The sequence below is a fragment of the Hypoxylon trugodes genome (assembly GCF_022578975.1).
Source record: "Hypoxylon trugodes strain CBS 135444 unplaced genomic scaffold F4822scaffold_9, whole genome shotgun sequence".
Classification (NCBI taxonomy): Eukaryota; Fungi; Ascomycota; class Sordariomycetes; order Xylariales; family Hypoxylaceae; genus Hypoxylon; species Hypoxylon trugodes.
In genome coordinates, this window is record NW_026250024.1 from 1,260,416 (window position 1) to 1,280,653 (window position 20,238).

Below are 20,238 nucleotides of genomic sequence, written 5' to 3' on the forward strand. Positions count from 1 at the left end.
AGCTGAAAACCATAGAAGCATTCAATCATTATACAATCCCATAAGCAAAAAGTTCCCCTTTTAGAATGGAACAAATTACAACCACTCACATCCATACATCACAAACCCAACCAATCCCTATTCCGACGTCAAACAAAAAGAATACATCGATCTTGTCACAAACCCGCCCGTGTTCTCTTGAGGTCGGCAGCCCAGCTTTCAGCGACTGCGAATCTGCCCTAGACGAAAATGAGGACGCTTACGACATGTACCACATACCTTCACATCATCGAAGGAATGCATTAAGCTTCGAAGATGGCTTCGAATTTCCCGTCTTTCTCCATAGACAAACGTCAGAGGCGCAATTGACCCCACAGTAACGGAGTTTGGCGTTTCGATCGGATCCGAGGTACGCCGCGACGGAAGGGGCCGACCGAGCATGTACCTAGGTACTTGCCGATATTAACAAACACGACTGCACCTTCCTCGCCGGCGGGCGGTCCGAAGAAGTTGGGACAAAACCATTTCAATGTACTGTTGTATTTTGATGGAATGAACGGCGTTACGGATATCATGAGTGGGTAGGCTGGGAAAACTGGGTCTTGGATTCTGGCGTTCAGGGGAAAAATGAGAGGAGGCTTTTTGTTTGAGAAAATACTTCACCCATCGCAAATGGGAAACATATTTCGGCGCTTTAAATGTATATAAAGGTCCAATACCTCTCTGTTATAAACTACGCCGAGAATCGTTAGAAACAGGCATCTGTATATATGGCTCAATATAACTCCATAATAGTGGATCAAGACAGGGTAGGCGTACAGTGTTACCTTCTACTTTCCTGGCATATTATATGAGAATGATATCTCCTAACCAGCCCATCACTCAGAAGCTATTCCGGGCTTATGCGTCGGCTGTTTCCTTTTCTACCCAGGGCCATAGTCGTGTGCCTGAGGGTACCGAATGCCCTTGGCAGGAGGTCGAGTCTCAAGGACAAACAGTCGATATCAATGATTTGAATCGGCAGAGACTAGACGAAGTTACATTCATCAAGATCTAGGGCAACGATGAGGAAATATAAACGTAAGGACTCATTTTTACCTGTTTTGTTTGTTTTTTTCCCTCCTGTATGCCCCACTACGCATCGGCAGACCCCCGGGCACCGAGAAATAGGTACATATATGTACCTAAGTACTTATGTAAACACTGGAGGTACCAACATCAGTACTGGTATTAAAATGATGCAGTTGGCCGTTATGTCTTCTCTCCCTTACCTCAGTACGTGGTTAGTAACCTACCTAGGTACTTACCTAGGTAGGTAGGGTACCTACTATACGTAGGCCACCTCCTCATTGTCTATGTTCCCTCTGTAAGAAAAAAAAATGTTTAGGTTACGACACTGCCGGCTACCGAAAATTGGGCGCTCGGGACCTATCTGAAAATACCAGGAACGGCCGCCGACAAGCTGCGCAACAGCGACACTACTTTCTTAAACAAAATCTATCCTCTTTCTCTTTTCATCACCTACGTATCTACCCTTTCTCGTGCCAACATACATCTATAATTCATTTTTATTTGATTGTTATCTAGGTTAGTGTCGTAACACACTTAGCAAAATGGCTGCTCTTTCAGGCTCCGTTCCAAAGCAGGCTATGCCCTTCGATGATAAGTTGTTTCAGATCATTGGCGCCGATGAGACACTCACAATCGCCCAGTATGAGATGAGCATTCTACCTGCATTCCCTCCTAACTCCATTATTCACGACAATGCGTGTGGCCTGGGACCGGTCACCCAGAGCATCCTAGCTACATCACCACCCGACAGCATCAAAATCCACGCTACGGATGCCGTCCCGCCCATGGTGCAAATCTACAACGGCATTTCGGCGGGTAAAAAATGGCCCTCAAAAGCTAATCTCATGGATGCACAGAAACTGAAATTCCCCAATTCCACTTTTACTCACTCTTTCCTATCTTTCGGCTTGCCCATCATTGATGATCCTGTTGCAGCCGCAAAAGAAATGTACCGCACCCTCCAACCAGGGGGCACAGCCGTGACGGCGTTCTGGCTGTCAATCCCACAAGGAGAATCCGCTCAGGATACCCGTCGGGCGGTTTGGGGCCCCGATGCACGAATAGCCATTGAACCCAAGATGAAGCACAATGATCGTGAATACATCAGAAACCGACTGGTAGAAGGTGGTTTCAAATTCGAGGATATTAAGCTGTACGAGAAATCTGCATTTTTGCCTGTCAAGGATCTTGACGAGTTTGCGACCGCCATCTGGAGTGCTATTGGCCAGCCGGCTGGTGGGTGGACGGAGGAAGACGAGGAGAAATGGGATACAGCAGTGGCTAAGTACAAGGAGATCCTCGCTAAGAAAGAAGGATTTCATGTAGATGAGGGTGGGAAAATTACCCTAGAGGCTGTCGCTCATGTTGCTATTGTCAAGAAGCCCAATTGAAATGGGCGCGGTAGCCAACAAACACTACCTACCTAGGTAAACACCAGTGTACATGTAACTAATTCGTGCTGGTGGCGTTCGTTTTTGATACACCTACGTCACCTGCATAAGGACTGCTGTATGTATAGGGAAAATAAAACAGATTCCTCATAATCCACATAATCTGGTTGAACTTGGTCCGGGGTCCGCTTCCCACCAACCACCTCTACTCAACTGACAAATTGATCTTCAAACAGGTCATGGATTCAGGGTGTGAAAACGCTTTCCCCATGTTTATCCGGGCCCATTGTAACCTGCGCCGTGTATTTTGTACATGTAACCGCTAATTTCGGGTTCTCATTCATTGCCCTAAGCCCCAATCCACGACGCACTCTTGCGCCTCCATGCTCCCTGGGTTGGGGAGAGCAACATATGCCGGAAGCCGACAGCACTGCTACAGTGCTACCCGTTCGGCGACCGGTAGAGTATGTGGGGCCCACCGGCCGCCGGTCATGTAAGGGCAACATGTTTCATACAAACCAAACACTAACGGTCCGACCTATATGACCTCTTTCACCCATAGCCTTGCTTTTCTATCCACTTAGAATCTCCTCATCCAGATTCTTGTTTGAAGTCCGTATAACCCCACTTATTTCCAAAATGCCACCTCATGCGAAAACCCCTACTCCAGATCTTGTTGATGTCCTCATCATTGGTGGGGGGCCTGCTGGACTAAACTCAGCTGTCACCATAGCGCGCAATGTGCATACGGCTATTGTGTTCGACTCGAACTCGTATCGAAATGAACGTGCCGCCCATTTCCATATGCTGCCTACCTGGGATGGTAAGGATCCCATAGCTTTCCGCGACGCAGCCAGGGTCAACACACTCGAAAACTACAAGACAATCTTTTATGAGGACGTGAAAATTGAGAAGGCCAAGAAGAATGATGAGGGTTTATTCGAAGTAATTGATGAAAACGGTAAGTTGTGGAAGGGCCGAAGCTTGGTTCTCGCAACTGGCATTATCGATGTACCTCTGGACATACCCTGTTTTGACGAGTGTTGGGGGCGAAGTATGTAAGTAGATGTGCTTCTTGGACTTATAAAGCTCGTATTAACAGGTGATAAGCTACCACTGCCTATTCTGCCACGGTTATGAACAGCGTGGAAGCGAATCATCTGGTATTCTAGCAATCAACGATGTCGCACCGATTCCCATTGCCCTCCACGTCTCTCGCAACGCAGCTCGATTCACCAAGTCCGTCACTATTTATACAAACGGCGACACCTCCAAGATCGAAGATTTTCGAGCGGCGATTGGTTCGACTGCACCTTTTACTGTCGACAGTCGTCGCATTACGAAGTTCGCCCTGGGGCCGGATCAACTCGGCATTACAATACACTTCGAGGATGGTACAACCAAGGACGAAGCATTTCTCGGCCACAAGCCCCTAAGCAAACTAAAGAGCGACTTTCTAGCGAAACAATTGGGTCTAGAGATTACACCACAGGGAGATTTAAAGGTGAGTCCCCCATTTGGGGAGACGAGCTTGAAGGGTTGCTTCGCCGCCGGGGATAACTCGTCCTTCCTAAAGACGACTCCGAACGCGGTCAATGCTGGGGCGAATAGTGCCGCGGGGGTAGCTAGTCACGTTCAGAGTGGAATGTACGGACAGAAGAGCTTGAGTGAAGCTATGCAAAAGATGCAGAAAAAGCCCTCTTAGGGAGAATAAAAGTACATCTATCACCTGGTACCAAGTTAGACTAGAAAAAAATAATAAATACCCGAGACCTGCAAGAGTTGTGATGACTGGAATGATATATTAGGAGCGAAAGCGACCGTGCTGTTTTTGTCTGCTCATATACAGTATGAGGTGTGATGGAAGAATGGATATGATTTGCCTTAATTAAAACATCTCTAGTTAATAACTAAGACTACACTATAATCATCTAACATTCATCAAGTCATATCGCTTTCTTCCAATAACCACGATAATACTAGTAATCCCCGTTTCTACTTTGCGTAGTCATCTCAGCAGAGCTCTCCGATTCGTTAAGCTTTCGAAAAGAGTCAACGGCGGTCTGATCCTGGGTAATAGGCAGAGCGTTCGATTTGGTATTGCGCGACTCCCCCATACCTCCGGCGCCCTGGGACTTATCGAGAGAATGCAGTGGGGTAACGCTTCGCACGCTGGCTACGACGGAGCCAATGGACCGACCGCGGAATAGGTGTTGCGTGGCGGGCAGGCAGGCGGCGATGAGGGAAAGCCCCGCTTCGATCATGGACCAGTATATTATCGTAGATACTGACATATTCTCATCAATGGTGGGGTCCAGGCTGTACTTTGTTTGCGTCACGTAGATGCCGAGACGTGCGGCAGCTGCACCAATAGCTACCCCACCCAGAAGGAAGATCGATCTTGCGCTCTAGTGTAAGGCGTAGTCCCCAGATCTAAGATGAAGCAGTTAGTATGTGACTGGCTGAAGTTTGGTGGGGTACGTACTCGAGGCATCGGCAACGCGATGATGATCACATCAGTTATTAGGTCGGTAATAAGCAGCGATTCTACAATCTGCTGAACCTCGAAACCACCATGACAATAGGCGAAGAGATCGGCGACCGCACCCCAATGGGCACCCCAATGTGTGCCACAGTCAAATGCGACGGCGAAGATATAAGCCAGGGTCCACGCGACAATGGCACAGGCACATATTATGGTAACGAGATTGAAACGGTCGCCCGCATTCATTATAAATATGCGACGGTAAAAGAAGATGATGCTGAGCTTGATGAAACCATACGTAGCGATCATAAGGAGTTGTGTGACGAACTGGACCTTCTGCACCATGGTGATTTTCGGATCACGCCAGGTGAAGACCAATTCCGGATCAGAGTCTGGCGGCGGAGGCGTTGGATATCCCACAGCTTCTTGCTCTACACCTGTTACACAAGTGGTGTTAGAATACTTCCTTGGAGCAAAGATTAAGCGACTTGCCAGCTATGAGAGCGGCCCCCATCCCGGAGACTAAGACAACTGCAGGAAGAATAAGGAAGTCATCGATTGCGAGTTTGGCCTTATGGAGTAGCCGAGTGTAGAAGCGGACCATGACGATAATTATGCCTAGCGCAGGAAGGGCTGCGGCAGCCGCCAGAATTTCAGCCGGCGTAGCATACCGGAATCTTGTACTCGAGTAAGCGAGGCCATTGCCATCCTGTGACATGGTTTTAAGAGGTAATGATTAACAGTAATTGAAGTACCTATGAGTATATGGGGAGCGTAGAGCGAGGGATGGAGAGGATGAGTCTACGTAGGAAGACATAATAACCAAAGGAGTAAACCGGACGCATAAAATAAGAAAATACGCAGCCCTCCCATTTTGGTTGGGTATTCCGGTGCAGGTCATGTAAAAGGAAGCCGAAGAAGTGTAGCGATTAGGTATTCTTTTACGACCGGGTACTGAGATACGGTGGGTACTCTAGGAAATCCCGACAAGAGGTAATGCGATCGAAGAACCTATTCTCAAGGGCACCTAGGAGCCTGACTGCTTACCAACGTTGCCGCAAAGGCGGGGAACATGATCCGAGCTTGATCTATATAAAACAGCCCTTGGATGTACCTCTGTATAAGCGGCTCTTATTAGGTTGCCCAATTATCCACAGCAGCAACATGAGGAAGATGTGGGAAAAGGCAATAGGATATGGGCGTGTTTACGGTTAAGTTATTCAAGTAAGCAAAAGTTCGTAGACGTAGGGCATACCTGAATATTTAAGCCACGTGCGTCCAGGCTAATCTCATACATCTCTGGCTGTCTCACAATTGGTTCGATAATCCTACCAGAAAAAGGCGCGAAATCCTAAGCCTTATGATATTATAGTCTAATTTCTTCATACATCTATCACCCTAGGGTTTACCAATAATCTAGACTTAGTGGTGGCAGTCTTTGGCATGCATGTAAGAGATTTCCTAGACGCCTAGGGAATCAATAGAGCTAGAACTAACTTGTTGGAAGGTGTGGTGACACAAGCTAAGATACCTAACCGTCCGTGCAAGGGAACAAAGGGATTAGATAAGTGGGTAAAGCGAGACAAGCGGGCATCCGCTATCCGCAGCCAACAGTCAACACCTGAACAGCTACAAGCATACTATTGCTACAGGTGCATTTCTGCGGCATGCCCTATGAATACCTACCTAGGTACACTGTTACATATCGCTGTAAGGCTTGCACTACAAGATCATTGTACAGCCCAGGTTGTTAGTCTGAGGTGTAGGAGTAAGATAGGGTGGATGGTCAATATAGTACCAGGGTAGGCTACTTAGCGGGCAAGCGAGGAGAAAAGACTGCCGTACCAAGCCGAGGGAGGCGTCGCAATTTGCGCAACGCAAAATTAATCCAACCATCACCTGTACCGTTACGATGCTAGCATCACAAAGGTCCGTATAAGCGCAGATATGAAGCTACACTTTCTGATGTATTCAATAGCCTGCAGCGCACAGTCGCAAATCGCACCCGACTGGTGAAACTTCGCAGTGCCTGTAATCAATGTTGCGCTGCCAAGGTGAGCCCTAACAACAACCTACCTACTGAGTCATAAAGCGGAGGACTAATAAAATTAACAGGTCAAATGCTCCGGCGAAAAGTCTGGCTGCGAACGATGTCGCAATACAAGCACGCAGTGTATATACCTTGAGTCTAGAGTGGGTAAAGTCCCAGGGATTAGAGCGAAAAAGAAGCCGATCAAAGATCATGAAATTCAGCGATTGCAGAGTATGGTGACTTACTCTGAGGAACGCCCTTTGTCCCCCCAAGGCGAGTTAGCGGACCTTGATCTCCAAGATCAAACACAGAATGAGAGCACGGAATGGTCTATATCGGATTGGGAGCTCCAACCTTCAGATACTATTGCCATGATTTCCCCGGATGGTTCTTCCAACACAGAAATCGTCCAGCACAGCAACGCCGGGGCTACCACTAACTCCGAAACCATAACGCCTTTTACTAATGACACCGAAATCAACATCCCTTCTATAAACGTAAATATTGAAGAGTGTTTGGCGCCGTGTCCTAGAATTCCTCTTCCGATCGACTCATCTGAAGAAGTAGCATCTACCCCTCAATTGCAGATGTCACTCGGGCTACGACCAAGGAGTGAAATAGACAGCCAATGTTGCTTAGAAAGTTGTCAGATCATTAGCGACCTCGAAAACTACATCATGGCGGACTTAAAAGCTTCCAAAATCATCCTCGGGGTCGTCAAAAACGCGATCTCGAGGCTAATCCAGCTGCTGCGTCTTCAACGGAACTCGAGGAATCCCAGGTGCTTGATGTTACTCACCACACTCATGTATCAGATCTTAGAGCTGCTTGAGGTCTGCATGTGTGCCATCGCAGCGGACAAGGATAAACATCGTGACCGAATCCTGCCTGAGGGTATTGGTTTTGGACTCGAAGGTTCCTCGATTAATCCGGAGGAACAGTCGGCATTTCAAACACAAGCAGTACTCAAAGAAGTAAAGCAAGCTACCGAAGCTCTCGGTATGCTGGATACTCTCGCTAGAGCAGGGCCAATTTTGGACTCCGGAGGCGGCCCAGATTCAGCCCGAGGCAAAGCACGAGGCGACTGCCAGATGGATCTTGACCATCGATTAAAGGATCTTGCTGCTCGGTGTACAAGGAAGGAATAGCTACCTAGGTATCCGTCAGGTACTCATGTAGGGGTCATCCACACACGCGGGCACGGAGAAAAGAGGTGAAAGATACATTCTACACTTAGACCTGGTGCAACTGTGGCTGCCCTACTGTTCGTATCAGAATTGTATAACAAAATACAGCTTATATGGAAACTGTATCTATTTATGGATTACATTTGCCATCCTTGCCGTGTACGAAAGCGCCACAAATTCTCAGCTAGTTTAAATATATCTTAGTACTGACAGTCGACGCTACGTCACAAGCCACATCGGTGGGATCGTCCCATCGTAAGCGATGTGGATTTGTGTGATTGTCCATAACGGATACGGGGCAACTATAAAATCATTACCTCTTCCTACGAATACACCAAACATATTCTCGAGTGTTACCAAGGCTGTGCTGATACGCGGACAATTTCGTCGTAAGATCGTGGAGTCAGGGGCTGGTTAGATCGAAGCTAATATAATACGTAATTCAAATTGACGATTAATACACAAATATAGATTACCGACTGTCCCGTGTTTGTCAGCCAAGAGTTTATTGAACGCCTCAAAAGTAGGAGTGTGACGTCTTTACATATTATACCAAGCCGCAAGTTTGGGTAATCAGGGTTGCGAACTTGGCTCTGGGGCCAGGATCCAATGGTATGGTACTGTCGATGCAATAGGCGTAGCTGCCGTATGGGGTGGCTGCGCGGTGGATATTTTCCCATCATTCAGCCGTTATATGACACAATCTCACTCGTACACTCCGGATTTCCTGAATGGATTAGTTGCCGACTGCCGGCCCGGCACGTAGATCTCAAGCCACGCCTAAATAGATGAAAAATGCGGAGGTATCTAGCTTGTCCAGGGGCACGGATTGATTAAAAATAGCCAGTTAGTAGGTACAAAACATGACGATATCCCCCCAACTTTGCATTGCGCCAGTCTTGATCGCGATTATAGGCTCGTAGAAAATTGGATACAATATACACAATGCCTTCCAAATTTTTATATGCTGGCCTGTTAGTCTCGCTACTAACAAGCGCGATCGCCCAGAGCTCTGAGCAACACCCTCCACTCCCAACCTGGAAATGTACCACTTCAGGGGGTTGCGTGCAGCAAAACACCTCTGTCGTGTTGGACAAGGATTCTAAATACGCTAAGGGTGCTGCTGGCTCAAGAACGGCCGATGACTACGCTGCTATGGGAGTTTCTACCTTGGAGGATGCCGTAACTCTATACCACTACGTTAAATCGGGCAGCACGCTCAATCCCGCGTCTCCGCGTATCTACCTCATCGACGATGCTGGAAAGTACGTTATGATGGAGCTTCTCAACCAAGAGCTTTCTGTGGATGTCGATTATTCGCAAGTCCCCTGCGGAGAGAACGGAGCTTTCTACCTCTCGGAAATGAAGGCCGACGGCGGTGGTTCCTCAGGCGGCGCGGCAGCCGGTCAAGGTTACTGCGACGCCCAATGCCAGGGCTACTGCTGCAATGAGATGGATATTCTCGAGGCCAATGCGAAGGCCACGGCTATGACGCCGCACCCTTGCAGCGGGAACGACTGCGACAAGTCTGGTTGCGGATACAACCCGTATGCGAGTGGCCAGCGTAACTTCTGGGCTACCGGAGGTACTGTCGACACGAACAAGAAATTCACGGTTGTAACGCAATTTGTCGGCAGCGGCACTTTGACGCAAATCAACCGTCAATACATCCAGGACGGAAAGCAGATAAACGGCGGTTCGATCTCGAGCTGCGGTGGTTTCGGTGGTCTTCCCGGTATGGGCCAGGCTCTGGGACGAGGAAGTGAGTATTAAACATTTTTTAAGATTTCGAAGTTCCCGAATTGTTGCTAATTTAAATATTACAGTGGTATTGGCGATTAGTATCTGGAATGATGCTACTCAACAGATGGGTTGGCTTGACGCTGGCAACAATGGACCTTGCAACACTGCTGAAAGCACTCCTTCCGCTATTCAGTCTCAGCACCCCGACACACATGTCATCTTTTCGAACATTCGATGGGGTGATATCGGATCTACCACGAAGGGTTGAACTGGTTTTTGCTCCTTGAGGATATTATCATAGCTATATGAGCTGTGACGAATCAAAACACAAATCTGAAGTATTGAATTGAAGTCATATTATTTTTGAATCATTACTTCCTGCCCAATCATGTGATTAATGACAAATGCTACTTGTGAAAAAGAAAATTTTCCAAAGAAAAACCTCATTCAGGTCTATCTAGTGAGGAAAGGGGTATGCTTATAGGTTTGTTCGTATCTGTGGAGACAGTGAAAAAGGGGGGTGGCCGAAGCACGTAAAGTTTGTATATATCAGCCCTAAGCCCCACAGTTCCTCGACTTATGTCATAGTACGTACGCTCATAGGGGTAATTGCGGCTAGAGCTCCTTCTCTACAGTATGGGTTTGATGTAAAGAATTTAAGGTACCTAGGTAGATCCCTGAGTACCCACCCATTTTACTAGTATACGATGCGAACAATCGGGTTTGCTTGTAATCCACACTATGCAACTCCACTAGGGGTCTTTCTTATTTATTCACCTCTTTCTACTGCTTATATTTTCTTCTTAGATTCTTCACCCTAAATCGACCTACCGCTTCCCTTCCTTTCAGCCAAATCTTCTGCTTTACTTTCGCTGCGGGAGTGAATTACCAACCTCGGACCCTCCTCTTTCAAGTCATCCGTCTATATCGAGCCTGGGATTGACTTCCCGGTATCCGCGACCAATCTTGCCGCCAAATCATCTGGCTCAATCGCGGGTGGCTATCACGACACACTGACGCCTGGAACCTTCGGAACGAAAATCTTGACTCTAGCCTTATGATCTGACCAATTCCTTTCCGAGTTGCGGCAAAGCTGAAAGGTAAATCCGACCAATGTTATATCGTACCGCGTTAATTGTTCTATCCTACCTCCTCTTTCGAGGGTTTATTTACCAACCTCTTTTGCGCTGTCTCTCACTCTGTTTTAAACCTAGGTCACGTCTACCCAACATGGGTCGTCACCGGAGGCGCGTGTCGTTCAACAGAGTTGAGGTCAGACTTATAAACTACGACAGAGACCCTTGGGGTTATGAAGGCCACACTAACGTGGATATACGGACGGAAGCAGATAAGGAAAATGAGAGGATAGAGAGGCGCAGAAAGGAAAGAGAGGAAGAAGAGAAGAGAGAGCATGAAAGAAAAGTGAGACAGGAGAACGAGAAAAGGGAGAACGAGAAGAGAGGGAGGGAGAAGAAGGAGAGGCAGAAGAGGGATTGGGAGAGATTTGAGTGGGAGAAAAGACAGATGGAGATACTAGAGATGGAGAGAAGAAGGGAGAAAGAAATGAAGAGAAGAGAGCAAGAGATGGAGAGAAGAGAGAGAGAGATGAGGGAAAAGGAAAGAAAGGAACAAGAGAGAAGGGAACAGGAGAGAAGAGATAGAGAGGCTCTCAAAGAGAGAGAGAGAAAGGAGAGGGAGGAGGAGGAGGATGCGAGACGAGAGGAGCAGCGGAGAGAGTGGAACCGCATGCGCCAGGTATGTTCATTCCGTCCAATTTCGTGGGTTCTCCGGGCGAAGAATATCTTCGATATAACGGCACTAAGTTTATGAACTAACATACCGTGAAATCCAGGTCGGTCGGGCAAGAAATCTTCGGAACACGCCCCGGGTGAACGTTCGTGAGCCATCGACCTGGGCAGAACAACCGGGATTCCCAGGGCCCTTTCAATTCGCCCGCGCAGCGCTGCACCAAGCACGAGGGTTCATGATTACCATGCGAGATGGGGAGTACCAACATTATTGGTACTAAATTTATTCGGAAATCCAGGGAAACGTGTGGTGGGGCGATACACGCGGGTCAGAATCCCGACTTGGGCCTGACTTAGGTTTTACTCGATAAAGCCTATCGCCGATTTTTTTTAGAGAGATTGCTACTTGAGTTTATTTAGATTGAGACCGGAGAATTCATTGCGTTTTCGTCTAGAAGCTTGGTTGCTCGCCAGTTGTGTGATGTTCGAGGTAGGAAACAGTGATAGTTTTGTGTTTAGGGCGTCTTCTACGTTCTCTATGCCCTCCACGTCATACGTGAGCCGATATATGACTCATAAATGTGGATGTAAAAATGAAGGTATGGCGACTGGTTAACTCGTGAAATACCTGCGTATTTTTACATGATAATTCACATTGCGGTTTCCTAGTCGTGCGTAATAAAACGTGTGAAGTAAAAAAAAGGCTATATATGAATCAATTTGACCGATGAGGTAGGCTCGAAGTTGATATGCCCAAATACATCCGGCCGGATTCATATTAAAAGAAACTGCGAACTTGGTATCTCTGAAGTCACTTAGACGCTCCGTCGGTTACTGTATCGTTAACCATAGGGTGGTTCAGGTGCGAATGCCTAAACAGGAATGTGGGGTACGGTATTCCTGTATTCAATTGGTTAGAGTTAGAAAAGTGAAGTTACACGGATCATTCTGTGGCCCAATTAGAATTCAGAGCTCCTTCGCTACCCATATTGTAAGAAAGGGCAGTGACGATCTATTCAGTGGTTCTCAAGGTTTTTATTTTACCTTCTGGAAATTTTTAGCATCTAAGGGGTGAACCTTCCCTTTAACTTTCACACGTTCAACAAAAACATCAATAACACAAAAGCACCTCTCATTTCACCTTCAATTTAGCCGGGCGTTCAATCACGGATCTAGCGAGACATCTAGCGAGAACGCGACCGACACAGATATCACTGTAAGTTACCGGCGCGGCTGCTATTTTGAATTTCTCTATAGGGCCTAGGCCCCTTCGTTCAAACGTTGGGATATGGGTTACGCATCTTTGCTGATTACTAATCCGAGGTTTCTCTAGACGCCAGTCGCAAATCCTTCACGATGGATGAGAACCGTGATCAACGCGAGCGATAAATCCCCCTACCTTCTCAAAGAAAGCTTCAAGGGGACGTGCAGCAACCTATAACTCAATCATACCCTCTTATAGTGAGTATGAGTGGCAGAACTTTTGGCAAGTACAACGGGCGGAGATTCACTCATTCCAAGAGAGACTTTGCCAATTAGTTCGGATGGATGAAGATTTACTCAGCTCGCGTGCAGAGTACCTGAGAAGACAACAAGAGCTAGTCGGCATTCTTCAAGAAATGCATCGTCTATGTGTAAACCACACATTAGAGATGCAGTCTATGTTACTCGAGCGTCAAGGAGTTAGTCGACTGACTACGTCTGGGCGAAGTACACTACCGAACCTTTTACGCTTGGAAAAGGGAATGGGGAGTGTACGTCCCCAGAAATAATTTGCGCGATTTTTGTATTCAATTTCTAACAGGAACTCGGCAATCTAGATCCTATTAGGACAGGTGTTCATCATTTTGCTCGTACTTGGTTGCTACGTTATGTCGCAAGTCGGCAATTCTACCGAAATACGTCCTGCTCGATTATCGCGTTGAATGGAATTTGTATAGGTTGTATTGAAGGTTTCCGAGCTAGGAGAATGAACGGAATGAATGGACAACTCATGGTAGAATGCTCGTAGAGGGTTAACTGTCTGCTATTCTGGATCGCTCCTATTGCGCTATACCAAGGTGTATCCCTTCAACAGATTTTCGAAAACTACTTAACAAGCGCGGCAACGTGTCTGTTTCGATGAACAGGTTTTTTCCATTCTTAGGGTTATTTGTGCTACCCTGGGGTTGGGGGTTGAAAACGGGGCTGGTGCTGGGGTTAGGGTTAGGAGATATTACCCTAACTCGGGGTTTTAACCTCGCAGTGTTGGTCTTGCTAACCCTAAGTGGGGGTTGTTCTTTGCGACCGTACTTTGAGGCGGGAGTAAATAGCATTTATTTTAACCTAACAGAGGAGCTAGTTATATTGCATAGATATAAATAAGTTGAACTATCCATGAATTTCGTGGCAATATGCTCTCCAGTTGAACTTAAAGAGTGAGCCACGTTGTAAGAATTTTATTAAGGTTTTAAGTTCGAAAAGCCGAGAATCAAATGGGAGATTATTCATAAAGCTGCTGCTACTAAACCACGTCTTTAGTCATCATTATGGATTTGTTCAATACTGTTTTGACAGACCCTAGTAATCACTCAGTAAATCGTATAAATTGAAACTAAAGGAGCTATCACGACCTCTAAATGCATATACTGCTTAAAGGCCAGTTTCTTAGTAATCATAAAATAATGAGCATGAGCCCTAAATATTGTGTGGTGATCTTAGAATTAAGACAACACCAACGAAGAATAAGACGGGCTTGATATATCATTTCGAATCCTCATTGGGATGCGTTATCTGCGCTGATCGTATAAATACAGCACCTAGTTAGTTAGATGCACTAGTTGCACCATTCTTCTTAATCCTTTACCTGATTGAGTAAAGCGTTTATTCCTGCGTTTCACTTCATTTTGCGATCATTCCGTTCTTCAAAGTACATCTCCGGATCATCATCGTCTATCGTATTGTTATCATAGTATAATCATCGGAATATTTCCTCAAATGCCTAAATTCTCTCCTGTCGCTTCTTACGTTCTTGGTGCAGCATGTTTCGGCCGGGGTTTAATGGCCCTCATCTGGCCAGAAGAAGATTACGCCCATGTCGGATTACCGCTCGAATCTGAAGCAACCCCGCCTTACGATGGCCCTAGCTTAGGCTTCGTCTCGCCGCTTATGTACTTCAAGGGTATCCGCGAGATGTCCTACGGCGCTACACTGATAGCGCTACAGTGGGGAGGAAACCAAAGAGATATCACGACGTTTGCAACGATATTGTCGTTTGTGCGATTTGGCGATGGGCTGGTGGTTTGGTTAAAGGGCGGGGAGAAGCTGAGATATAGGGCATCAGGCCATTGGATCACCGGCGCTGGCTTTCTTTGGTGGGTGCTTTGGAGGTGGAACCGTTTAGGATATTTCAGGTGGTTATGGGGTTAGAAATGGGGGGCGTTGAACTGCGCTACGGGTACTGATCTGTGCTGAAAACCCCAGAGGTTGGGAACATACAGGGCACCGACACGCCTACCTATCTATATGCCGCGGAGGCACCTATCTACTCCCTAACTTATGGATCGGGGGTATGTAATCATCACAGCCTATCGAATGAAATCACGATAACCTAAGCTATATACACAATGCTTCCATATAACGTTTCTGAAATTAATCACGCGAGCAGTCAGATCTGACATACACATTTCTAGATTGTTCCTAACATGAAGATCTAGCGTCGCAACCCTGAGAAATCTAATCCCGGCTCAGCGGGGGTGCGTGGACAATCTGCAACAGAGTTCCAACACCGCAACGTCATGGCAGCAATCGTATAAGCCCCTATTTCCGAGTAGCGATGTTGCAGTTCAACATCTTTAATAAGGTAATTAGGTTATTTAGCAGGCTACAGTAGTATAACTATCGGCATAATATGCATTTCGCTGCTATTTCCAACTAAGCAGATCCTCTTTTGCTGGACTTAAATACCTTTAACTCTCCCTCCACTTCAAAGCACCGCGATATTAACCGGTTTAAAACCAACTTTTATCTACAAGGCATTGGCCCTCTTCTTGTCAGCACTTTAACCTACGAGAAACATGTTATCAAGTATACAATTTGAACTAGCAACATCTGCTCATAATGTTAAGAATAGCGTGGAGCAGGATAGACCCGCGGCAGCAGCAAGAGAAGCTGTTGCCGTAGTGGAGGACATTCAAGCACCAGTTATAGCGGCTTCAGAGCCAACTGCACCCAGCAAAACTAAATCCGCAGCGCTAATGGCAACGCTAGCTTGCGTGTCGTTCCTGAACACATTCAGCTCTGGCACACTTACCGTCGCTTTACCAGCCATTGCAGAAGAACTCCAACTACCCAACAATCTCCTCTTGTGGCCCGCTTCCGTTCATGCTCTGGGTCTTAGTTGCACGCTCCTTTTACTCGGCGCAATTGCCGATATCGTCGGAAATCGCTCCATATTCCTCACCGGTACTCTGTTATATACAGCATGGACATTAGCGATATCTCTAGCCCAGACTAGTAACCAACTCATCGCCTTCCGAACTCTAGAAGGTATTTCAATGGCTTTCTGCATGCCTACCGCTGTTAGCACGATTACTACTTCATTCCCAAGCGGTAAGATGCGAAATATTGGTTTCGCTGTATTTGGTGGGGGTAGTCCACTGGGATTCGCCGTCGGTTTAGTGCTCGGTGGGGTTCTGGTTCAGGTCTCAAACTGGAGAACGGCGTATTATATGGCTACGGGTATCAGCGCTGCAACATTTGTTCTTGCGTGGTTTACTTTGCCGCAATCAACTGCGGCTACTCATGTTAGGCATCGGTTGATGCATGAGTTTGACTGGGTTGGGGTGGTGTCTGCTAGTGTGTCGCTTGCGCTTTTGTCGTATATTTTTGCGGAAGTAACCTACAGTGGAAGTGTTATGAGGGAGGCATATAATATCGTACTTATGGCGGTCGCGGTACTGTTAATTCCCTTCTTTGTTTTCTGGATACGCCGCCAGGAACGCCTGGGCCGCCCAGCTATCCTTCCTAGCAGTATTTGGCGACGTGGGGCGTTCACTACGGTCTGTATTACGGTGTTTCTTGTATGGTCGTGGTTCAATGCTTTCGGGTACTGGGCCACGCTATTTTTCCAGATCACACAGGAACTTAATGCTTTACAGGCGGCTTTACGATTTCTGCCCATGGTTATAGTGGGCATATTAACGAATATTGTCGCTGGTTTAGTGATGGATAAGGTCTCAGCGGGTACTTTAGTGCTGACCGGCGGGCTGTTGAGCGCTGTATCACCGCTGCTATTCGCTATTCAGAAGCCCGACTGGGTGTACTGGGCTTCTGGCTTCCCCGCTATGTGCTTCAGCGTTATAAGCACTGATCTGCTGTTTAACACCAGCAACCTGGTTATTACGTCTAGCTTTCCCAGCAAAGACCAGGCATTGGCGGGTGGGATTTTCAATACTGTTACTCAACTGGGTAATAGTATTGGACCTGCTGTGACTGCCATTATAGCGTCTGCAGTTACTGAATCAGAATCGGATAAGTCAGAAGTTACTCTGTCATATGCGATACTCAAGGGATATCAGAGTGCATTCTGGGCGTGCTTCGCTGCAGCGGTCGCTAGCGCAGTTATAAGCGCAATTGGGCTACGCAACGTTGGAAAGGTCGGCATGAAAAAGGATGTGTGAAGCTTCGAAGGCTTCTTTGGCTTATGATAGACATTACTAGAAAAGTTGAATTCAGACTTATTAAAACCCTTTAGTCGTTTCAAGAGTAAGTAAAGAAACATTAGGCGCTTTCAAACTTCCATCCGCGCCCGAAACCCCCTATCCGAGTCCCTATACCCCCATGTATACCCCCTACAAACCACTAAATCTCCCTAAAACTATAGTGTTCAAGAAGGAAGGGGGTATTGTATCCCAGCACGAGATACACTCAGAGCAGTATAAATATGCTGCATTGCCAACGGTACCTTCTCATGACTAGCTAGTAATTGAGCAGTCTTAACAATGTTCTTGATATCACGTCCATTGACTTCAATAGCCTCCAACTCAGTAAAGTCAATTTCATCCAGCGTCGATTCCTGGTGTGAAGTCTGGATAAACCGCTCCCATATCTGCCGGCGCGCTGGCCCGTCAAGGTGGGGATAACGGATAGTGAGATGGACTCGGCTCTGGAACGCGGGGTCGACGGCTTCAACGCGGTTAGTGGTCATGAAGAGCATACCCCGGTAGTACTCGAGTAGTCGCAAGAAGATGGCTACGATGCTGTTACGGCCAAGGCTATCGGAGTCGCGCTGGGCGAGGAGTACGTCGCACTCGTCAAGGAGTAGCACCGCATCCCATCTAGCGGCAGCCTCGAGAATCATCTTCAGATTGTCTTCTACTGATTCAGGATCCGCTCCGAGTTCTCCGGCACCCATAGCATATAAGGGACGTCTAAGCTTCTCCGAGACTATTTTTCAATTAGCATACTACATCAGGAGACTTTTTTGTGATTACGTACCCGCTTCAGCTGTCAGAGTCTTTCCTACTCCAGGAGGTCCTTCAAGAAGCATAGTGATACCTTGACCTATTCCACCGGATTAGTTCTAATTGCTAAAAAGTGGAAGGACTCCGGGAGTGCGGTACCTTTACCCTCAACTACATCATCGAACCTATCCTTGTTCTCAATATGACTCTCGACGAAGGCCATAATCAGCTTCTTATAACCCCCCGTCAACACAAGGCTATCAAATGCTCCATCGTGCCATTCAATTTCGTTGACATTATCGATATAGAAGGTCACTGCACCATACAGTTAGTTTAGCTGTTACCGCAAGGATTGCACAGAACACTTACCCCATTTCTTAATCTTGAAGCAGTACCCGCGGACATACGCAGTGCATAGATGCAACAAGTCATCAGTCAACTCCTCGTTTTTCGCTATAATATATCAGTGTAAATGGCCTTTTTATTGCGCGACTAGCTGTAACTTACAGTTGCTAGGACCTCGCCTTATTCCAGGCGCTGGTATGATAGGCGGCATAGGAGGAGGTGGAGGCGGGGCCATCCATTGCTGAGGAGGAAGGGGAGGAGGTGCTCCGCCGTATGGCTAGCTAATATCAGTGCTAATGTTCTACGTATATAGTAATTCGAATAATTATCAACTTACGGGTGGTCTTCCTCTCTGGGGAGGAGGTGGCGGCGGGGGTGCGCCGGGTTGGTGCATCGTGTCGGACACATACATCCCTGGCTTGAGAGCAGAGGAGTCAAGAGCTATCAAATCTATGTTCTCGTCGGCAAAGGTCGCGTGAGACGAAGGGTCAACGACGATCCTTCCTTCAACCTAGAATTATAGTTAGATAAGATGCTATAAAGTCGTTTAAACGAAGAACTTACGTTGCGCCTCCGCTTTTCATCTAGGACGATGCCTTCGTAAGCGCCATAGTAATAGGGATTCGAATGGATAGCCCTAAACTTCTCGCCCCTCTTCTTAAGCCTTTCCTTCACCTCGGCCAAGTCTGGATGGAAAGATGCGGGGAACAAATCAAGGTCTTGGATTCTCTTCGTGCCGGGGAAGTTGAAGATTGGGATGCACTTTGTCTGGTAGCCAACACAATCTCCGTCGCATTCAATTTCGGCGAGTACGACTTGGAAGAAGTGACTGCTGCCTACGGGAGGGACATAGACGGTTCTTTGAAGTCGGTAAATGCGATCATAACCATCTTCACGAGCGTAGACGTCGATACCAGGCTTGAAGATAGTCCAGAGATAGTCGTAAGTGATGACGCCGTTGCGTCTCAAGTCGTCGCTTACCGAGATGGTCTCTTTCAATTCGGACTTTAAGATCTTTCGCAACAGGCGCGCATGACTCTTTCCAACGGGGTCTTCTATCTGACGGGCGAGTCTTTCAAGACGGTTCCATTCGTAGAAGAAGTAATAGAAAGGGGCTCTAAAGACAAGTTTCTTGAGCGTTGTTGTGATGCCTGAATAGTCCTGGAATACCTCTCCCAGTAACGTCTTCAGATAGGTACTCTGAATAACGATGGAGTGAAGTACCAATGGCTTGCCATCGTTATGATTCCTTTGAAGACGGATTAAAAGAGCGTGGCGCCGGTTCTCGCTCTCTTCTTCCGCTGACGGCCCTACGTCGTCGGGAAGCTCCTCTACCCAGTTTACGCAGCAAGCGCATTTCCTTTCGCCTTCATACAGAGTCTTTACAGCGCAAAGCTGCCCTGGGCGATCATTATCGGGACTCTCATCCTCAGAACTGGATGCATCTGAATTGAGCTCCAGCCAGTCTGCGATACCTGCTTCTTGCATACTGTGAGATTTTTTATTCCGCGACTAAGATAAAGAAGTCAGACACAATTTCAGATTTCAAAGTTTCTCAGAGTAGAGTTCTTACATCTCCAATAGCAAGTTCAGCTTCCCAGGAATCCATCTTGCTTGCCCTCTTATTCTCCCAGGGAGGTAGCCTAGCCAAGGCAGAAAGGAGGGATTAAAACATAACTGCGCCACCATCAGAAGCTGCGTTATATGTACTACCGCTTCAAATGACGTCTTTTACAGTAGATAACGAGCCTCATAATTACAGGTTAGGTGACAAACCGAGGGATCTGCATTCGGTGTATTGATGCAAGTAATCA

General features: G+C 47.1%; 9 protein-coding genes across 9 annotated transcripts; 7 read left to right on the forward strand and 2 right to left on the reverse strand.

Annotated features, from left to right (window-relative positions):
• Positions 1-1,070: 1,070 nt before the first annotated feature.
• Positions 1,071-2,592, forward strand: F4822DRAFT_416104 (S-adenosyl-L-methionine-dependent methyltransferase). Its single transcript, XM_051459306.1, has one exon. It carries the CDS (start codon positions 1,593-1,595, stop codon positions 2,439-2,441), a length of 849 nt encoding a protein of 282 aa, XP_051310509.1. The 5' UTR covers positions 1,071-1,592; the 3' UTR covers positions 2,442-2,592.
• A 13-nt stretch (positions 2,593-2,605) lies between these two features.
• Positions 2,606-4,269, forward strand: F4822DRAFT_371756 (FAD/NAD(P)-binding domain-containing protein). The gene is made up of 2 exons (XM_051456276.1): positions 2,606-3,499; positions 3,552-4,269. Exons 1-2 carry the CDS (start codon positions 3,081-3,083, stop codon positions 4,144-4,146), a joined length of 1,014 nt encoding a protein of 337 aa, XP_051310510.1. The 5' UTR covers positions 2,606-3,080; the 3' UTR covers positions 4,147-4,269.
• F4822DRAFT_371725 (uncharacterized protein) lies at positions 4,123-5,783 on the reverse strand. Its single transcript, XM_051456275.1, has 3 exons — positions 5,419-5,783; positions 4,927-5,363; positions 4,123-4,874 (listed from the first exon to the last, which is right to left on the reverse strand). Exons 1-3 carry the CDS (start codon positions 5,642-5,644, stop codon positions 4,743-4,745), a joined length of 795 nt encoding a protein of 264 aa, XP_051310511.1. The 5' UTR covers positions 5,645-5,783; the 3' UTR covers positions 4,123-4,742.
• A 598-nt stretch (positions 5,784-6,381) lies between these two features.
• F4822DRAFT_416110 (uncharacterized protein) lies at positions 6,382-8,572 on the forward strand. The gene is made up of 3 exons (XM_051459307.1): positions 6,382-6,855; positions 6,905-6,980; positions 7,042-8,572. The coding sequence occupies exons 1-3, from the start codon at positions 6,839-6,841 to the stop codon at positions 8,104-8,106; spliced, it is 1,158 nt and encodes a 385-aa protein (XP_051310512.1). The 5' UTR covers positions 6,382-6,838; the 3' UTR covers positions 8,107-8,572.
• A 466-nt stretch (positions 8,573-9,038) lies between these two features.
• Positions 9,039-10,460, forward strand: F4822DRAFT_416112 (glycoside hydrolase family 7 protein). Its single transcript, XM_051459308.1, has 2 exons — positions 9,039-9,907; positions 9,972-10,460. The coding sequence occupies exons 1-2, from the start codon at positions 9,091-9,093 to the stop codon at positions 10,154-10,156; spliced, it is 1,002 nt and encodes a 333-aa protein (XP_051310513.1). The 5' UTR covers positions 9,039-9,090; the 3' UTR covers positions 10,157-10,460.
• A 658-nt stretch (positions 10,461-11,118) lies between these two features.
• Positions 11,119-11,917, forward strand: F4822DRAFT_433281 (uncharacterized protein; the record flags this gene model as incomplete). Its single annotated transcript, XM_051461810.1, has 2 exons — positions 11,119-11,643; positions 11,741-11,917. The coding sequence occupies 2 exons, from the start codon at positions 11,119-11,121 to the stop codon at positions 11,915-11,917; spliced, it is 702 nt and encodes a 233-aa protein (XP_051310514.1).
• Positions 11,918-14,331: 2,414 nt separating this feature from the next.
• F4822DRAFT_416113 (uncharacterized protein) lies at positions 14,332-15,248 on the forward strand. Its single transcript, XM_051459309.1, has one exon. The coding sequence runs from the start codon at positions 14,613-14,615 to the stop codon at positions 15,042-15,044; it is 432 nt and encodes a 143-aa protein (XP_051310515.1). The 5' UTR covers positions 14,332-14,612; the 3' UTR covers positions 15,045-15,248.
• Positions 15,249-15,646: 398 nt separating this feature from the next.
• Positions 15,647-17,737, forward strand: F4822DRAFT_372146 (major facilitator superfamily domain-containing protein). The gene has a single exon (XM_051456278.1). It carries the CDS (start codon positions 15,692-15,694, stop codon positions 17,294-17,296), a length of 1,605 nt encoding a protein of 534 aa, XP_051310516.1. The 5' UTR covers positions 15,647-15,691; the 3' UTR covers positions 17,297-17,737.
• On the reverse strand, positions 17,265-19,995 carry F4822DRAFT_416115 (putative AAA family ATPase). The gene is made up of 7 exons (XM_051459310.1): positions 18,989-19,995; positions 18,762-18,935; positions 18,587-18,701; positions 18,449-18,532; positions 18,239-18,394; positions 18,114-18,179; positions 17,265-18,062 (listed from the first exon to the last, which is right to left on the reverse strand). Exons 1-7 carry the CDS (start codon positions 19,910-19,912, stop codon positions 17,503-17,505), a joined length of 2,079 nt encoding a protein of 692 aa, XP_051310517.1. The 5' UTR covers positions 19,913-19,995; the 3' UTR covers positions 17,265-17,502.
• Positions 19,996-20,238: the final 243 nt, after the last annotated feature.

What these genes read in the sequence shown, in the direction of transcription:
- F4822DRAFT_371725 (XM_051456275.1), bottom strand. Translation starts at nt 5,644, where the DNA reads ATGTCACAGGATGGCAATGGCCTCGCTTACTCGAGTACAAGATTCCGG. An exon ending in GGGGGCCGCTCTCATAGCTG is followed by an intron (nt 5,364 to 5,418) that starts GCAAGTCGCTTA and finishes CTTGTGTAACAG; the next exon opens with GTGTAGAGCAAGAAGCTGTG. An exon ending in TCGCGTTGCCGATGCCTCGA is followed by an intron (nt 4,875 to 4,926) that starts GTACGTACCCCA and finishes GCTTCATCTTAG; the next exon opens with ATCTGGGGACTACGCCTTAC.
- F4822DRAFT_416112 (XM_051459308.1), top strand. Translation starts at nt 9,091, where the DNA reads ATGCCTTCCAAATTTTTATATGCTGGCCTGTTAGTCTCGCTACTAACA. An exon ending in CCAGGCTCTGGGACGAGGAA is followed by an intron (nt 9,908 to 9,971) that starts GTGAGTATTAAA and finishes TAAATATTACAG; the next exon opens with TGGTATTGGCGATTAGTATC.
- F4822DRAFT_416110 (XM_051459307.1), top strand. An exon ending in ATCAATGTTGCGCTGCCAAG is followed by an intron (nt 6,981 to 7,041) that starts GTGAGCCCTAAC and finishes TAAAATTAACAG; the next exon opens with GTCAAATGCTCCGGCGAAAA.
- F4822DRAFT_372146 (XM_051456278.1), top strand. Translation starts at nt 15,692, where the DNA reads ATGTTATCAAGTATACAATTTGAACTAGCAACATCTGCTCATAATGTT.
- F4822DRAFT_416115 (XM_051459310.1), bottom strand. Translation starts at nt 19,912, where the DNA reads ATGCAAGAAGCAGGTATCGCAGACTGGCTGGAGCTCAATTCAGATGCA. An exon ending in ATGAAAAGCGGAGGCGCAAC is followed by an intron (nt 18,936 to 18,988) that starts GTAAGTTCTTCG and finishes CTATAATTCTAG; the next exon opens with GTTGAAGGAAGGATCGTCGT. An exon ending in CTTCAAGATTAAGAAATGGG is followed by an intron (nt 18,395 to 18,448) that starts GTAAGTGTTCTG and finishes TGTATGGTGCAG; the next exon opens with TGACCTTCTATATCGATAAT.
- F4822DRAFT_416113 (XM_051459309.1), top strand. Translation starts at nt 14,613, where the DNA reads ATGCCTAAATTCTCTCCTGTCGCTTCTTACGTTCTTGGTGCAGCATGT.
- F4822DRAFT_416104 (XM_051459306.1), top strand. Translation starts at nt 1,593, where the DNA reads ATGGCTGCTCTTTCAGGCTCCGTTCCAAAGCAGGCTATGCCCTTCGAT.
- F4822DRAFT_371756 (XM_051456276.1), top strand. Translation starts at nt 3,081, where the DNA reads ATGCCACCTCATGCGAAAACCCCTACTCCAGATCTTGTTGATGTCCTC. An exon ending in GAGTGTTGGGGGCGAAGTAT is followed by an intron (nt 3,500 to 3,551) that starts GTAAGTAGATGT and finishes ACAGGTGATAAG; the next exon opens with CTACCACTGCCTATTCTGCC.